This window comes from Hoplias malabaricus, chromosome X2 (assembly GCF_029633855.1).
Source record: "Hoplias malabaricus isolate fHopMal1 chromosome X2, fHopMal1.hap1, whole genome shotgun sequence".
In the NCBI taxonomy this organism is placed as follows: domain Eukaryota; kingdom Metazoa; phylum Chordata; class Actinopteri; order Characiformes; family Erythrinidae; genus Hoplias; species Hoplias malabaricus.
In genome coordinates this window covers 48,606,148-48,624,138 of record NC_089819.1, presented here as the reverse complement: position 1 = coordinate 48,624,138, position 17,991 = coordinate 48,606,148, and the positions used below count along the sequence as shown (strand labels likewise).

Sequence of the window (17,991 nt, the reverse complement as noted above, 5' to 3'; positions counted from 1 at the left end):
TAGACACTCCTGCCTCGTTTTTCCACCTTGTAGATGTAAAGTCAGAGATGTAATGTAACTCATCTGTTGTTGCACAGTTTGTGTTGGTCATGCTCTAGTCATTCATCACTAGACACAGGATGGTGCTGGGTGGATATTTTTGATTGATCTATACTCAGTCCAGCAGTGACAATGCTGTGTCTGATACACTCATAGCAAAATAAATAAAATTATAAATAAATAAATTCTATTAGCACAACAGGTAGTGTCGCAGTCACACAGCTCCAGGGACCTGGAGGTTGTGGGTTTGATTCCCGCTCCTGGTGACTGTCTGTGAAGAGTTGGTGTGTTCTCCCCGTATCTGCGTGGGTTTCCTCCAGGTGCTCTGGTTTCCTCTCACAGTCCAAAAACACACGTTGGTAGGTGGATTGGCGACTCAAAAGTGTCCGTAGGTGTGAGTGTGTGAATGAATGTGTGAGTGTGTGTTGCCCTGTGAAGGCATGGCGTCCCCTCCAGGGTGTATTCCTGCCTGGCGCCCAATGATGCCAGGTAGGCTCTGGGCCCACTGTGACCCTGAACTGGATAAGCGCTTACAGATAATGAATGAATGAATGAATAAATCCTATTAACACACCACCACTACATAAGTGTGAGGACAGTGGACAGAAACATGGCCATACTTTTGTATATTATATAATTATAAAATAAATAATTGGCAATAATTGTGAAATATTTTATATTTATACCAGAGTGTATAATGAAGTAACTTATCATTATAGTTAAGTGGTTAAAACGTGTGTACATGTTGACTCTGTAGTGCACAATGGAAACCACATTCCTACAGATTTCTTCTACTTTATTGGTTCGTTTCCTAAACTATGGTCATTTACGATGATAATTGGTTAAAGATACATACTGTAAAGTCGTTTCCATTCTCCTGGTCGCTGAAGGAGCGAGGACCCTTTAAGAAACCCGACACCGTGTTTGCGCAACAGTGAGCGGTGCTCGCAGCCGCCAAAGTGTCTAGACTAGCACATGATGGGAATGAACCAATGGCACCACTGCACTCCTCGGGGGCCCCGTGTGTGTATGAGAGAGTGTGTGTGTGTGAGTGTGTGTGTGTATGGGACAGAGTGCGTATCTCCAGAAGAAAGAAAGGGAGAGAAGGGGAGAGAGAGACAGAGACAGAGCAACGGCGCAAGGAATCAATCGCAGAATCGGGTTAATCGCGTCTCCTTCGCACAACCGAACGGATTCATTCCGCCGATGGACAGATCGTTCGTGTGCGCCCGTGTGTTTTCGCCCGTGTTTCGCAGAGCAGACAGGAATGTGAATTGTATCTGAAAGGATTACTCTGCGTCGTCGCTCCATTCATGTGGCCATCGTCCTAAAAACTGCAAAACTCCATAGAGGTGCTGCCTGAGGGTCGCTCTTCAAAGCTCCTTGTCCTCCACGAGTCCGTTCAGGTTTATGTGGCTGTTCTAGCTGAATTGAAATGTGACCAAAAGTCGTGCCTTTGGTGTTGTGCAGGAATGCAAGGAAGTCTGGGTTAAAAAGCAAAGCAGTAGATCAGCTGAGTCCTGCTCTGGGTGCATGCAGCACCTTTGGTGGGCTGTAATGTGCTGTAGGTGCACCTCTGGTGGGAGGTTCATTAGGAGCAGCACTGGAGACTCGTATGCTGTGCTTCAGCCAAGAGGGATGTGTTCGCTGTAGCCTAGAGCCCCTGGACGCAAACCTTGATGTGGGACGACAGGCGCACAAGTGACCCGCACCTCCAGACGTAGAGAGGACAAGGGCAAAGACGAATGAAACCCGCCCAATCTGTCGTATGTTGAGGACGAGACGCTCGGGTCTGGTCCGGCGACTCTGGAGAAGCCGTGTGATCCCGGATAGTGAGGGGGGACATGAGAGCGGAGAGGGGGGCCCAGATCGTCCCAGTGACAGCAACCCGGAGAAAATCCCTAAAACAGAGTCTGCATCGCTGGCCAACACTCTGGGCCACGTCGGCAGATTATCGGGCCACCAACGGATTCTGTTGGATGCTGGAGAACATGGAGTTGTTTTAGCACAGGATAGCCGTGCCATGTGTGTCCAGGAGCAACACAGTGTCCCCCCATCTGAGGGAAGCGATGGCAGGACAGTGAAATGCTGCTTGTTTAAAGACCTGCCTAAAGACCTAAGGACTTCCAAAAGTGCTGCACTGACCCGGGGTCTTTCTTGTCGCTGGGAAGGCAGAAGCAGCAGAGAAGTTTGTGCTTCTGCAGAGCTGAAAGCTCGCACACATTTAGAGCAAGAACTCAAGAGGTGTGCATATGCATTCCTCAAGAAGCTGAAGGAGAAGCCTTTGGATGTCTTGTTGGAGGCAGTTGAATCCAAAGGTGGAGTGCCAGGGGATTGTGTTATGGTCACTTCGGCTGACGTGCGGATTGGTAGTCAAGCTGTTTCTCCTCAGTACCTGTTGTGTAGGCTTTTCCGTTGGCCAGATCTGCAGCCCTCCGCTCAGCTCAAAGCACTGTGCCACTGTCAGAGCTTCCGGGCACAGGACAGTCAAACTTCGTGTTGCAACCCCTATCATTACAGCCGCCTGTGTGGACCAGGTGAGGATGCTCAAAGCAATGTCCTTGATCCTTTGGGTTTTGCATTCCAGGATCATGGTGCCTTCATTCATGTCTAAAAAGGCACTATCTACATGCATCTGGATTTTTATTTGTTTTTTTCGGCGGAAGTAGTCATACAGCAACTGTAGAATGCTTTGTTGATCAGGAAAGTCAGGCTTGATCCTGATCTTCAGGTGTTGCCTTCTTATACATGTCGGAAAATCCATGCTAGCAGATGTTGTGCATTATGTGAATGTATCCAGAATAACTTCTGAATTTCCAGAATAAATAGTACTTGATGATATTAAGAGCCATCTGACTTTAGGTGTCACTTGCAAAGTCAAAATGACTTAATGAATGAAGATATATATCAATTGAAATCATCCGTTACCTGCAAATTAGCTTTTTAATTTTGCACGCTGAGAACATTCAGCAGTTAGTTGTGGGAAAGAAAAAAATATTCCAGTAACACAATAATTAATGTTGCTTTCATGATAAACAATATGCATCATGATATTCTGTTTTCCTGAGGACATAAAATGCATCATTAAGTAAGTTTAAAATCTATCGTTACAAAGATTTTCGTTTAGCGTTTCTTTTATTATACTGCATTAAATGAGGTCATGGTAAAATACCTCTAGGATATTAATAATATACTTCATTGCTCTTTGTGAGTTTTGCTAGTGGCACACTGCACTTAGAGAGATTTGAGCTAAATCACACAATAAGCTGTGCATTAAATTTTATAGACGATCTCTTACAGCCAATACAATGCAGCATTCTCTTAAAAATTAGACTGACTCACATAGGTCTCATTGGGAAGATGTTGTTTCTTCTGAGGCCTTTGAGACAGACATCAGCGCTGTATGTCTGTTTAGAATTAAAGAGTGACAGATTTGTTGGTGGAAGCATTAGAAAGGCTTAATCAAATTTTCTGCAGTCTTAACTGAAAGGGCGTGAGTGCATGCAAACTTACTTGAAACGTCCATCAAATGAGATCATTCAGTTATGACACAATCCTCCACAGTAACTGTTTGGAAGTGCATGAAGTTAGTCCGTGGCAAACTCTTGTTCAGGAAGTGGACTTCCCAATTCATTATCCTGCTGGGACTATTTGAGTTCCTTTGCTCTTCATTCAGCTTTTCTATTCACCAAAACATAAACTCGCTGCTCAGAAATGAGCTCTCAGAGCTGTAATCCAGACGGTGTGCAGTAGTTCCAATGGTTTATTTGGAATGCCCCAAATTTGTGTCGGTCTGTCCAAAGAGCAGCTTTAAAAAGCCAAAACTTTAAAAAAAAGCTATACAAAAGCAGGCTTCAAATTATATGTTAAAAATTTATTTTATAATGTTACGCTAAATCTTGCCAATTTCATAATTCAAAATACATAACATGTATTTACAATTCATAAATTATACAACATGTCCTCACAAGCCAACTTTGAGCAATACATCTTAATGATCAATGAGAGAATAGTTTTCTGCAAAATGTTCCTTTTAGTTTTGTTATGCACTGATACATCACAATCATTGTTAGCATTAAAGCTAGCTTGGCCACAGAGCAATAGGTAATGTAATGTGTAACATGATGTAGCATGAATGCTATGTGCTAAAACTGAGTTAACGTTTAACACAGAAAAATGGAATATTTATTCCTTATGCTTTGCAAATTATGTCATTTGAGTTTTCAGTACCATACCAAGTGCCAAAAGTGATATTTATCTCTCCTTCTATGTGTCCAAATGTTTGGCAAAATTACTGAGCACTAACTTCAAAAGGGCCAATCTTAGCAGGCTCTGTGGCAGGTTAAGTCATCTCTTGGTTTATGCTGCCCATTGTTGTGGTGCTACTGTATTTTGGTCTGGACCTTGACCCTAACTTTATAATTTGCATAATGCCACACCTGGTGCAATCTTAGTGGCTGTAAAATGAACACCTGATGCAAGCAGAACAAATCACAGCAGAACCCACAGTTGCATACTAAAAACAAAGGATCACTGCCAGAGGCGGTAAAATGGCCAGAGGCGTGTATTGGACTGGCGGGACGTACAGTAGTTTTGGACGCTGAATATGATGCAAGCTTTAATGCAAGCTCTTTACATTTCAGATTCGCCCCCTCCACCTTACTCACGACTGTCTCCTACACAAGGACAGGAGTTTCTTGGTAAGTTACATGCTGTTGTTATAGTTGTTTGCCTGTTAGCTCCAGCATATATTTCTTTGGGAACTATATATAGTTTTCTTTTTATCTGAAACAGAATGTATATTCATCTCTTATTGATTGATTTCTTCACAGACCCTTCACATCCAGTGCTGCCATCTTCTGAGACTGAAGCAACACACTCACTCAACACGACTGGGGGTCACTCAAGTAAGTGGGTTATATTCAGTGATATAAATACATTCAGGGTTACGATGTTCACCCACATTGATAAAATTAACTTCTAGCACTTAGAACATCCTCAGGACTTTATGTGAGTGTATGGTCCTTTGATTTTTATGAGCAGAGCTGCAGGCTGTTTTGAATATGAATGCTACCCATTCAAAGGTGTAAGAGCCAGGTCATTTTCTCTCTGTTATAAAGAACAGTACTGATTGTTTGTTTTGACCTTTGCTAGATATTTGAATGATAACAGGAATGGGTTTTAGGAGCAATTTGATGAGCTCTGGACTGGTTGTCGTGGGAAACTCCCCCCCTAGAGGAATGTGGGAGAACTAGACATTAAAATCCATAAAAATGTCTGAGTACACTTCTGAAGTTGAGGTCTAAACCTTGTTCTAAAGTAGCTTCAGGCACTTTCTGTTCTGCTGCAGATCCAAACACACCTAAATCACTTAATCCATGACTGCGGAACTGAGATTATCTGGTTGGCTGTTGAAGAGTAATTAACTGGTTCAGGTTTGTTGGGACATGGAATAGAACCAAGTTTGTGGAGTGACTGCTTTGAAGAAATGTGCTCTGAAGAGCCTCCAAGATACCAAAGAAAACAGGACAGTCATTTTTAGTATTTATTTATTTATTTATTTAAACAGACATGCGTTTATGTGTAATTTGGGGGACATAAACATGTAAACAAATATCTGGGTGAAAAGATAGCACTGTGCATTACATTGCAACACTGCCTCTGGCTTTGTGCTGTGTCGTATTGACCTCAGAAGCATTTCTTATTAACCAAATTCCATAAGCCAGAATTGGAGTATTGTCCAATGGAATGTCCTTTTACTAGATCTCCTGTCGGACAAAGCTTTACTTTTGACTTAAATTATCTAGCTAAATGTGTGACAATTGTTCATGTGCTGGTGTTTTGCACTCTGAGACAGCTGGTATCTTGCAGTGTCCCTATCTCTAAACTGTTGCTCATAGTGGTGTACAAGACAGATTCCTCAACATCATCTGTGCACTTTCCAGCATCCAGACTCGAGGCGCAACTCTCTGCAAATTAGATTATGAGCAACAATGGGCAGTTTTGTGAGTCTGCTGCTGGAGAGCAGGCCTCTAGGCTTCCAGCAGCAGTGGGAAGTCTCCTAGCACCACATAATTACCCAGCCTTTTGTGGTCTGAAGACAAGGAATGAGATCCTCTTTTGGTGTGTCACATACGGCTCTTTCTCCATTATTTGCATGTTGTTGTTTCCTGCTGAGTTTTGCAACGCAGGCTCCAGCGCAGCCAGCCAGTCGCATTTTAAAATAAGGTTTAAATTACAGGGCCCGCTGTGGCTTTTCCTCTTCCTGACTGAGCGCAGGCCAACACGCAATTTAACTAATGAAATCCTGCCAGTCTGCGTAGAGATTCTTTACAGATGTTGAGGGACGACTCTATCAATTGTTGGAAAATTGTTTGCTCCCGCGTTTTGTGGAATAGACACTTAAGCGTGTTTTTGTTTGCTTGGCTGCAAGGGGCTGTTAGAACGTGTCCATTTTCTGTGTGTATGTGTGTGTGTGTGTGTGTGTGAAAGAGAGCACATCTCTCTCAGTCATGTTTTGTGACAGAGAGAAGTATCTGTCTTCTATCATTCTGACAAAGTCTGTTTTCTTCATTTAAGGCCTGAATCAATATCCAGTCAATCCACTGACTCGCAGCACAAATCACTTCGAAAAATGATGCCAGAGACAGGTTTATTATTATGATATGAATATCATATGCTTACAGTTGGTTTAAATTTTGGTTCTGTATATGACTTATACTTTCTTCTTTCAACTCATTAACCAAACGTCTTGAAAGGAAGTAAGTTCTATTTTTATTACGAAAAGGTTTACAGAGTGAAAACACACTAGCAATGAAGCTAGCTAATGTTTTGAATGAATTGAATGCTTTGCAAAACCTTACACTAATGGGATCTTATTAATCTCACTAATGAAACCCTTTGTATGTTGCTTTTTATCTGGTATGTTTTTTGTCTGTCATTTAAAAAAACATATATTACTTATGATGCATATAAAAAGGGACACAAAACGGCTTCTTTGCCCTAATGTCCATAAAAAACATTTGGTTCCCAGAAGAACCTATATTAGACTGGTTCTATAAAGACCAGTCTGTTCTAAAACTAAAGTACAAAAGCAGCTTGTTGTGAAATAACCCTTTTTATGGTGTTATAAAAACCCAATGCATTTGCTAATATCTATCACTTAATTCTGCAGCAGTTTAGTTTGGCCATGTTGAAGCTAATCTAGACTGCTTTTTTGAATGAGGCATAAGACACAATATGATTCCTAAAGGGACAGTAACAGAAAAAGAGTGGCTGAAAATGGTTTTAAAAAAATCGAAACTGCTTTCGGTATATATATAACCACATAAATCAAATAAACTTCAGAGGGAAATGCTAGAAATACAGGAAAAGTATAGTTCAGGCCTTTTATGGTACTATACCAATTAAAGTTTTTTATTCCCTGGAACTATATGTTCAAGTCAAGAAATGTTTTAGAACATTTCACCCAGAAGAATGAGTTTCAAAAAAGAAGAATGCTATGTTACTTTTGTAAGAGCCTGAACTTCTGGTCCAGATTCAGGATAGCCAAAATAGCTATTCTAGCTGAAGCCAGTAGTGTTGCAAGCATTTTTGGTTTTGGCATTGGCATGTTCTTTCCTCCTCCTCCTCAGAAGTCCCTCACCCCTGCCTGGCTCGGTGGAAGAGTCTAATCTGTGCAGGGAGATCTAATATTTGGCTCAGCGGGACAAACAGTGCTCCTCTGGGCCCTCCCCCTCTCATTCTGTGGTATTGGTTTAGGCTTGGCCAAGGCACCCAGACCTCTCCTGATGCCGCACCACCCATGAGCATCTTGAATTGCAATACAATCTTAGAGAAAACTTTTTTGATTGGTGAAAATATGTGGAAAAATTCTTAAGAATGTTTTAGAAACCTAATGTGTCCCAAAAGTGGTATCACTGGTCAGCAACTGTGTATTACCATGTATCAATTATCATATTTTTATGACTTGTGATTATTTTTTTTACAGAAGAAAATCACAGTCATGGAATTGTGTAATCATATGCTTTGTACATTTGAAAGCTATATTCAGTAAACAGGAAATATAAGATGTGTGGACTGTATCAGAGGTAAATGTCTGGTATGTTCAGCTGAAACTGGCATTAATATATGAGAGGAGAAGATACCAATTTCCTGTAGAAAAAGAGATGACTGGTACAGTTTTCCCAGTTTGCCAATGAATTTCAGCTGGCAGGGTCTTTCCTTTTTCATTTGTTGTAGTCTGCATGTTAAGTGGCATGCTGTGTTTTCTTATGATATCACAGCTCCAGTTCTTGTGCATTACACACCTTTGAACCTTGACATGAAGAGTGCCAGCAGTTATTAGCAATTACAAATTAATCAAGTCTAATATTTCTTAAAGGAACCATGAGTTTCACAAAACTCTATTAAAAGCAATACTGCATTTGGACCTAGATACAAAATAAGTCTCTGTGAACTTATGTTTCATTCAGAGGTCAGGTGCAGATTTCTTTCCACCTTCCCATTGTTTTCTATTAAAAATGTATTTGATTTTTTTAAATTAGTTTATTTAAATGACTGCTTTCCATAAGCAGCACAGGTTCAGCAGATAGTGATATTTTTAAATATCATTCTAATATCTAACATCTTATATCATGATCCGAGAATGGGCAGTTTAATAACGCTTTTGAATTTTTTATTATATAATATTAAAATGAGTAAAATGAATAAATTTGTCAGACAGTGACACTATATTCTCAGCTTTAGTACATTTCAATGAAATAAGATTTTAATCCTTGTAGGTTTGGACTGTTTTAATTATCTACTCATCTTAACAGGTTCTGCACTGATCACTGGATAAAGTTTGGGATTTAGATTTTTAGAAGAGTAACATATTCTGTATATATCTGCATGTGGAGCTGCACAGGATTAGGACTTTGAGTCAGTGTATGTCTCTAATCTTTTCTTTAACCAGGCCTTGTTTCATTAGCAGTAGAGAGAGAGAGAGAGAGAGAGAGAGAGAGAGAGATAGGTAGAGAAAGAGAGAAAGAGAGTACTGAACAGAATGGGGCCACAGGCCTGGGGCTTTAGATCCTCCCCCTCAGTGGAGCCTGTGAAGCAAAATAATGCCATCAGTCTGTGTGCCAGTTAATCAGAGCTGATAGGCCGGCGGCTGGGGGGTCAGGGGGTCACAGGCCTGCGCTGAGTTGTCAGGGAGCTGAATGCTGGCCCTCGGAGGGGGAGAAGGGTACCCCAGCGGCCCAGCACAGCTCACTGGAATGCTGGGATAGTCAAGAGGGGGAGGGCAGGTGGGGGTGAGGGGGGTTGAGGGGGTGTCGGAGGCAGAGATGACAGATTTGGGCCTTTTAGTGGGAGTCGTTTGCCTCCTCAGCTCCAAATCCCCCCTCAAAGGGAACTTTTGAAACTGTGCGGAAATTAGGTAGCACTTCCTCTGAGTGTAACCTCAAGGAAAAAAAAAAACCTGCACATAAAAGTGAGTGAAAACATTTGACGTTATGCTTCAGGACAGCATTTTTCTCAAGGCAAAAATAAGGGGCCTGTTATGTTTGAAAAGTGACAAGCAAGGCTACTGGTTTTTGTAGTCTACTAAAATTCTATTGGAAATGTAGTATGGAATGTGGTGTTGCTGAAATGACAGTGAAAGTACCTGGTATTAGAGTGTATCTGTAATGCACTTGTGATTTGGTTTTTATTGCTGCAGGCTTTGCTTTGAGGTAAAAAAAATGCAGGCCATTGTTACCTGTGTCACACCAAGAGGGGGGGGGGGTGATTTTGCAGAAAAAGACATCTTCTATTTCTATTTTTATTTCCAAGGAAACAAGCAGTTCAAATTATGCTTAGAAAGGCTTGATGTGATGTAAATATTAAGCAATTTATAATGCTACATTAATGATTCACCAGTGTGTTGGTGTTTCAGAATATTATGCAGTGTATTATTACAATATTACATTATCGGTTTTCATTTGAACATATCAGCTGCTCCATACACCCTGGTGAAATTTCATAATAGAGGAACCAATAGAAATCCTCCAAAATGACTTTTTGTTACCTTGCATTTTGCTCTCAAATAAAAAAATGAAACAGTAATCTTAGGGCTAGTCTCTTGTGCATATCTTGCATCCCTAGCATTCCTGTAGTTGGTTATTTCCTGTAAGTTAATATTGGTCTCTCTGTTTGTTTTCTCCTGCAGGTGGCAGTATGTCTCCCTCCTCGCTGACTCATGCTCACTGGTGTAACGTGGCATACTGGGAGCACCGTACACGAGTGGGTCGCCTCTACCCAGTATATGACCCCTCTCTCAGCATCTTCTATGACCTACCTCAGGGCACAGGCCTGTGCCTCGGCCTGCTGCCCCTGCCTGCCCGCTGCAGCTCCGTCCAGCGTGCTCGCGCCAAGATCGGCCACGGCATCATACTCAGCAGAGAACCTGATGGTGTGTGGGCCTACAATCGCGCTCAGCACCCCATCTTCGTCAACTCTCCCACTCTGGACCCTCCACACTGTCGCAGCCTCACTGTCCGCAGAGTGATGCCCGGATACTCCATTAAAGTGTTTGACTACGAGAAGTCATGCCAAATCCGGCACCCGGGTGATTCTCTGCACCCAGAAGGCCCTTATGATCCCAACAGTGTTCGGATCAGCTTCGCCAAGGGCTGGGGGCCATGCTATTCAAGACAATTTATTACGTCGTGTCCTTGCTGGCTGGAGATTCTGCTTAACAATCACAGATAGCACAGAAACACACACGTACTTAGACTGTGCCATTTTAAAAAACTGCCCATATTTCTCTCTCTGACACACAAACATTTACAACCACAATCCCAAAATGTAATCTAATCTAGATTTAATATAAAATTTTATATATGCATATTATATAAAATACACTATACTTGTAAATAATGAGTCATTTTTACAGTGTAATTATTTATGTATGGTGCAATGTGTATATGGACATGAGGAAAAATGATGATCAGGTAATGCACTTTGGATTCTGTGTTTTTACATGGAATCTTTTCAACGCCATTTTTTTTGCTAATGGATGTATACAGTGAACCTGGTTTTGGTGTATAGTTTTCATATACTATCAATATCCAGAAGAAAATAAGTAACATGGACACATTGATAATAAACACTTCATGAAATATGTTCAGTGTTGCTTGTTCTGATTCAGAGAATGTTTGGGGAAAAAATCAATTTGCTAAGTTTTCTTCTTAGCCCAAATATATTTATTTGCCACCTGTAGTCTTGTTATAAACAGTAGTTACTCATGACTGAGAATTAGACATTCTGCAAGAAAACAAAAATTACCTAGTGTGATAATACAGGTGTTTTCTGCTAGCAGCCCTGTGAAATTCTAGTGGACCTATGGAAATGGTAATTCGGAGGAAAAGTTTGTGTCAGGAATGTGTGTGTCGCCCTGTGAAGGACTGGCGCCCCCTTCATGGTGTGTTCCTGCCTTGTGCCCAGTGATTCCGGGTAGGCTCAGGACCCTCTGCGACCCTAAATTGGATAAGCAGTTGCAGACAATGGATGAATTTTGTGGCTGTTCTAAGTCAAGATTAAAATCCTATTTGATTATTCAAGCATTTATTTATTACTTTAATGTAGAGAATTGTGGTAATTTGACGTGTCAGTGCTTTCATGGAGCAAAGGGGCACTGAAATCTCTGGGGAACTCTATCTTTCTAGCTCTCCCGTAGGTGTGCTGTTCTAGTTAGGCCTGCCAGAGCTACAAACCTCACTATAATTATAATGTTCAGTCATTCTCAGTCAAATATCACGCCTAAATATGTGTGTTTTTCTGCTGACTGGAACAACTGTGTATACTATTGGATTTGATGCTGGTGAAGTATTGTCCAAGTGGGGTGTCCTCACCTGCTTGTCATTTGGCCAGCTCTGACCATCAGTAAAACCAAAACATAGAGGTAGAACTGTTCACTCATACATGCTTCAGGCTGTTTATGAATACAGTCACACTCATGCCATAGAGTTACAGATGATCCTACACTCAATATAAGTTCAGAATTCTTCATTTGCATTGGGCTAACCAAAGGATGCGTTCTTCTGAAGGGTTCTTCCTTATCCTGAGAGCTTGTGAGGGATTTCTTCCCTGCCAATGTTGTCTCGGCTTGCTCATTTGGGGCTAGGACCCTAGGACCTGGAATTCTGTAAAACTGTGTTGTGATGACAATTGTTATAAAATGTGCTCTATGAATAAAATGGGGCTGATATGAATTGAACAGTAATACAGACCATAAACACAGACATTTGAAGCTGTAATGCCTAAATTTGTCTAAATTTGTCCTTTTGATAAAACCCCTCTTTAAAACCCAGTGCATAATGCACATACATACACCTATCAGCCATAATATTATGACACCTCCTTGTTTCTACGGTCACTGTCCATTCTTATAGCTCCATTGACCGTACAGAACCGTAAAGGAGCACTTGGTAGTTATAAAATTATAGACTGCAGTCCATCTGTTGCACTGCATAATTTATTTGCCCCTTTCGCCCTGTTCAGGACCCCCACAGGACCATGAGAGAGCAGGTAAAATTTGGATGGAGGGATATTGATATGACAATAGTACAGAAAACTTGTGGGCAGCTCCCATTGAAGGACTGGAGCATGACCAACACAAACTGCAAAAAAGCCCCCCCCAAAAAAACAAAAATAAAAACAGATTAGCTACTCTCTCTAAGTTTACATCTACAAGGAGAACCAACAAGGTCTGTGTGTCTCATAGAGTGGGCAGTGAGTGGACACCGTTTAAAACTCCAGCAGCAGTGCTCTGTCTGATCCACTTATACCAGTGCAACACACACTAACACACTAACACCACATCAGTGTTACTGCAGTGCTGAGAACATGTGGGGGTAGTGAGCACTGAAGAACAGAGTAAAAGGGGGCAAAGAATGTATTCAAAACAACAGATGGACTACGGTTTGTAATCATAGAAGTACAAAGTGCTCCTCTGTGGTCAGTGGAACTAAGAGGATGGACATCAAGTGTAGAAACAAGGAGGAGGTCGTAATATTATGGCTGATCAGTGTATTGTCTCTGATCATATAAAGGTAAAAATGTGTTATTATGCTTTTAGCAATATTGCTGTCATGGTGATAGTAGTTGGATGTAACGTCTCAACTCTTTACACTCTAACAACTCACGAAAGACGCCTATAGGGTATCTAAACCCCAGCATTCCTACTGTCGGTTGGATGAAACGGCCTCTAATCCACCTTTACGTTGCATTAAGCTGTAGACAGGTCCCATGTGAACCCCAGGGTTGGGGGAAGCGTGCTGTTAAAGCTGTTGTTTGTTCTGGAAGGCGACTGCTGCAGCGCCTGGCTTACTCAGCAGTCTGCCCAGCCCCACCTCATCCCTTTTAAAACAAGACTCCCAGAAAGCCACATGCGCCACGGTGGCCCGGCCTGACGGCCTCCAGACGCATTCTTCAGGCCCATGAATGCTATATTATGACTGTGGAGACAGTGAAGGAAAACTGGCCCGTTCACACGTTTGTATCTGTGCAGGGAAACGGAAAAAAACAGGGGCCTTATACTGGGAAATACCTCGACGAAATGGGGTGGTTTTATTGCAAATGTTTTCATGAATACTTGCTGTGATGCAAGTGACAGGGACAGAGGCTTTGGCACAGGATCAGTTTTAAATACATTATCCATCACCACAGAAACAGCAGTGAGGGTTACTCTCCAGAAACTAAGGGTACATCTGAAATTGACCCTAGTCCCCTACGTAGTGAATGACCTAATAAAGGGGAGGATGGTTTTATTTCAGATTGAGTGTTTGTACCATATGCAATAAAGTAAATCAATATTCAGTCAATTTGGAGAATGCCCCAGTGCAGTCTTATACTTTAAAAATGCTTAATAGTGACATAGGAAAACTAGTCATTTACAATTTAGCTATTATTATGATTTCAAGTTTTATAGTTTAATATGAAACACATTACAGGCTACACTAGACTGGACAGGGAATAAATCTCTCATTTATATTCTGAGATGCATCAGTAGTACATTAGGAGAACATTTCAGTGATGTAGGATAATGTCCGTGCTGGAAAGCACTAGTTGGCTAAATCTGCACAGTTCATTTGGAACAGGAATCAATTTGAGACAAGTCTACAATCAATGTAAAGTTCCATTAACTGCATTATGGCTGTATTTACTGTAGATGACTCTGTGGAAGTTGTCAGTTTTGCTCTCTATCTGTTTGCTTTGTCAGGTTTAGAGAGTGTGTTCCTCACATTTAGAAGGGCTCTGTGTTTCACTGTATTTCTGGCTGGGGCTGCAGCTCTGTTCTGACCTTGCAGTGAACCTTGCCAGATCACTGACTATGGGGATTCTGGCTCAATTCTGGCTCCAGGTCACATCCAGCAATAACATGCCCATATATATCAGAGCCCCTGAAGTTCTGATCAAGTGTCAGCTCCCCTCTGTCTTTATAGCTGCATTCATTTAATAGTAGAAAAACTGATAACAATGTTTTCAATCTATTGTTTGATAAGAAGATCAAATTCTTGCATTTTATGTTTATGACATCTGACATAAATCTTATACAGTCTAACTTACAAGTTTAATCATGTTACTGAGGTCATGCCTAAGGATTCTTATTGGTATAGTGTTCCTGCCTAAGCTGGGAATTGAAGTCTAATCTGCTGTGTGGCAGGCAGCAATGTTACCAATTCTGTTAAAGCAAACTCTGATTGACACCAAATTTATTTCAAAGCTGCAGGAATGTTCATGTTAGCATCAGCATTCATTTAAGTAGCCTGCTTCCAGACAATTATATCTTCTTAGAAAATCCACTGAATAGGACAGTGGTGCTGTGGGTAAGGTGTGGCTCAAAAGGCAATTCACTCTGTCAGTAATTACACTGAAATTACAGTGTATTCCACCCTAAGGCACAGCACTAATAGCTACTGCCACTACTTCATAATGTAGTCAGTTCAATTCAATTCAAATCTATTGTCATTGTTGCACTGTCTTCCTGCTCTTGCTCATTGTCTGTCCTGGCCCTTGGCAATAAAACACACCTGAAGCTACCCTGAGACTCATTGATTTGCTCTGCAAACTTCTTGTCTTTGAGCTTGTTGTGAAGTCACTGTAGGTTGTTACTGATTTCTGAGCCTTGGGTTTATTGCCTTTTTCTTTCTCTGTTGCAACCCTTAGCTTTTGGTTTGTGTGTGTGTGTGTGTGTGTGTTTGTGTGTGTGTGTGTGTGTGTGTGTGTGTGTGTGTGTGTGTGTGTGTATGGATATTTATGGCAAATGGTTTATGGCAAATTTAATGCACTGCAAATATGTTTGTTTTTTTACTGCATATATTCTTGTTTCCTTTCGTTGTCACATATTTTTGGCAGTGAAATGATGAAACGAATATGTTCGACTTTTTCAGAACCAAATGAAGAATAAATTAAATTTTCTTTAATCACTATAAGTTTATACCGCGACCCTGAAATGGAGAAGCGGAGAAGAAAATGATGATGATGATGACTATAAGTTTATAGCTTTAAATATTGGTCATCTGATAAATGACATATTTTCCCCTTAAACATTTTGTTTCAGAAAATCTTTTATTTATTTATTTATTTTTTATATTTGGACATTTTCCTTCCTCAAGCAAATTATTATTATTATATACAATTATAGTAGTTCCAGGTTGATCTCTGCAATGTATACTGTCAACATATGTATATAAACAACATTACTGTTTTTTGACAGGTTATAGTCAATTAGAGATTGTTATTAATGTGTGTATTTTTTATGAAATGTCACAATAGAAAAAATCCACATATGAGTCACTCCTGTAACTGCTGTGCAGTTATTTCTTCCTTGACTGGAAAGTGTCCCATCTAAAAAACACTCGCAAAACAGCACTGCAGCCGCTTACTCAACCGTATGGTTTTCTGTTTTCCTCTTTTCTTTCCCAGATTAATCTCTCCCCAGGCCGTAGAACCCTCAGGATGATAGTGTTTTAAATACATGTGTACCTAAGAACGTCATTCCATCTCAGAATATGATACATAGATTTCTGTGTGCTAAACGTCCTTGGTGTATACTTGTATTGGTGTTTATTCTTAATCCGGGTTCTGTTTTGTTTCTTTAAGCACTATGTCTGTCAGCCACTGTGGTAATTACAGAGAGACAGAGAGACTGGGCTGGGACAGCCCTCTCTTTCAACAGCTCTCAACCACAGCACTCCTCAGGCTCCGAGCTTGAAAGTCAGCCAAGAACATTTCTCGTCTCTTCTCTTCTCTTCTCTTCTCTTCTCTTCTCTTCTCTTCTCTCAACCTTTCTGTTCTTTTCATTCTGACTGTCTTTTTTCTTTTTCAGTTGTCTACTTCTTTGATTTCAACTCTCCAGTCTTGTTCTCCCTATCTCTTGCTTTCTCTGGATTTTCTTTCTCCTCTCTCACTCTCTCTCTCTTTCTTTCTCTCCCTATTTCCCTTAGAATAACTCCACTGTCAATGAAGACTATTGTTGGCTCACCCCCACCAGAAGGCTTTTTTGTTTTCATCAAATGATGTAAGAGTTGTAACCATTTTATAGATCTTTCTGAGAAGTTTCAGAACGTTTAAATTGTTTGCTTTATATGTTGAATGTGCTTTCAGCTGTCCTGTCAATACCTTTGCAGTGGGAGATCAATATCCTGGCGGCTGAGATGATCAGGTCCAGCAGCCACCAGTTCCAGTCCTTCAAAGTGTAAAAAAAGAACAATAAGTGTATACAAGGTTTTTGCACAGCAACTGTAAACAGATTATGTACCATAAAACACAAATTAGTTTTGTAATATTAATAGTGCTTGTATAATTGTAGATAGACTCTTGTGAGGAAGCAATGTATGGTTTTGGATTTGCAGATATCACTGTTACACTGTTAGCCTTGGTCAGTTATCTCTTCCTAAAGCAGCTCCACCCATACTGACCACAGTCACTCTTATACTTGCTCTCCATGCCTGACTTTATGGCAGAAACTCCTCCCTTCAATTGCTCTCTCTCTCTCTCTCTCTCTCTCTCTCTCTCATTGATATACAAAGGCAATGAGTCTCTAACATTTTACACTTTTTTGGGTGTGAAAATAAAACATCATGCAGTAATCCTCCAAGTTTGTGGATGTGTGTGGTTGTGTGGGTTGAGATGAGTGTCTGCATGTGTGTTTATACTTGCTTGTGTGTGGGTGAGTGTTTGTGTGTGTGTCTGTGTGTGTGTGTGTGTGTGTGTGTGTGTGTGTTTGTGTTAATTACAGTCTGCACTCTGATAGATGAGTCTGAAAGACTGTTCTAATGGACTATGAGAAGGATCTGATATCAAGGGAAAACCCCTTCTTTCCCAGCCCAAATCTGAAACGGAATAATCAGAGGCAAAGCTACTTTTTTTTTTTAGATATTTTGAGTATAGAAATGTTCAATACCGTGCAAACTATGTGCCAACCAAGAAAATTGCTCAAAACCCTCAATAACGAAAACACATTAGATTGATATTTGATGGTAAAAGCACCATGTACTGTACAACATTACAACATATCTAATCACTAATATCAGAGGATCTGTGGTCAGTGCCATATTAATATTCTCTCACAATGCAATATCATTGTAGTTTCATACAATACAATAAACAATGCAGATCTCTGTTTCCTGAATTACAAAATTGCTAAGTATTTTAACAGACCTGAAAATAAGAGCACAGACAGAAATAGGTGAGTGCAACCCCCCCCCCTCTCTCTCTCTATCTATCTATTGCTCTCTCTCTATCTGTCTCTCTCTCTCTGCAGGAGGATCGGATGTTTCTGTTCTTTAGCAGTGCTGTTGGTCGGCAGACGGACTGGCTCCACACTGGGCATCCATGAGCAGCCAGACATTTTCTCATCTGCTTTACTTTCACTGCGTTCAGCTGAGCACGCTTGTTGATTCCAAACATTCACACACACACACA

At 40.9% G+C, this 17,991-nt stretch overlaps 1 protein-coding gene across 1 annotated transcript; it reads left to right on the top strand.

Annotated features, from left to right (window-relative positions):
• Nucleotides 1-1,025: 1,025 nt before the first annotated feature.
• On the top strand, nucleotides 1,026-11,194 carry LOC136676745 (mothers against decapentaplegic homolog 6-like). The gene is made up of 4 exons (XM_066653948.1): nucleotides 1,026-2,576; nucleotides 4,683-4,739; nucleotides 4,872-4,946; nucleotides 10,232-11,194. The coding sequence occupies exons 1-4, from the start codon at nucleotides 1,808-1,810 to the stop codon at nucleotides 10,771-10,773; spliced, it is 1,443 nt and encodes a 480-aa protein (XP_066510045.1). The 5' UTR covers nucleotides 1,026-1,807; the 3' UTR covers nucleotides 10,774-11,194.
• The last annotated feature ends 6,797 nt before the right edge of the window (nucleotides 11,195-17,991 follow it).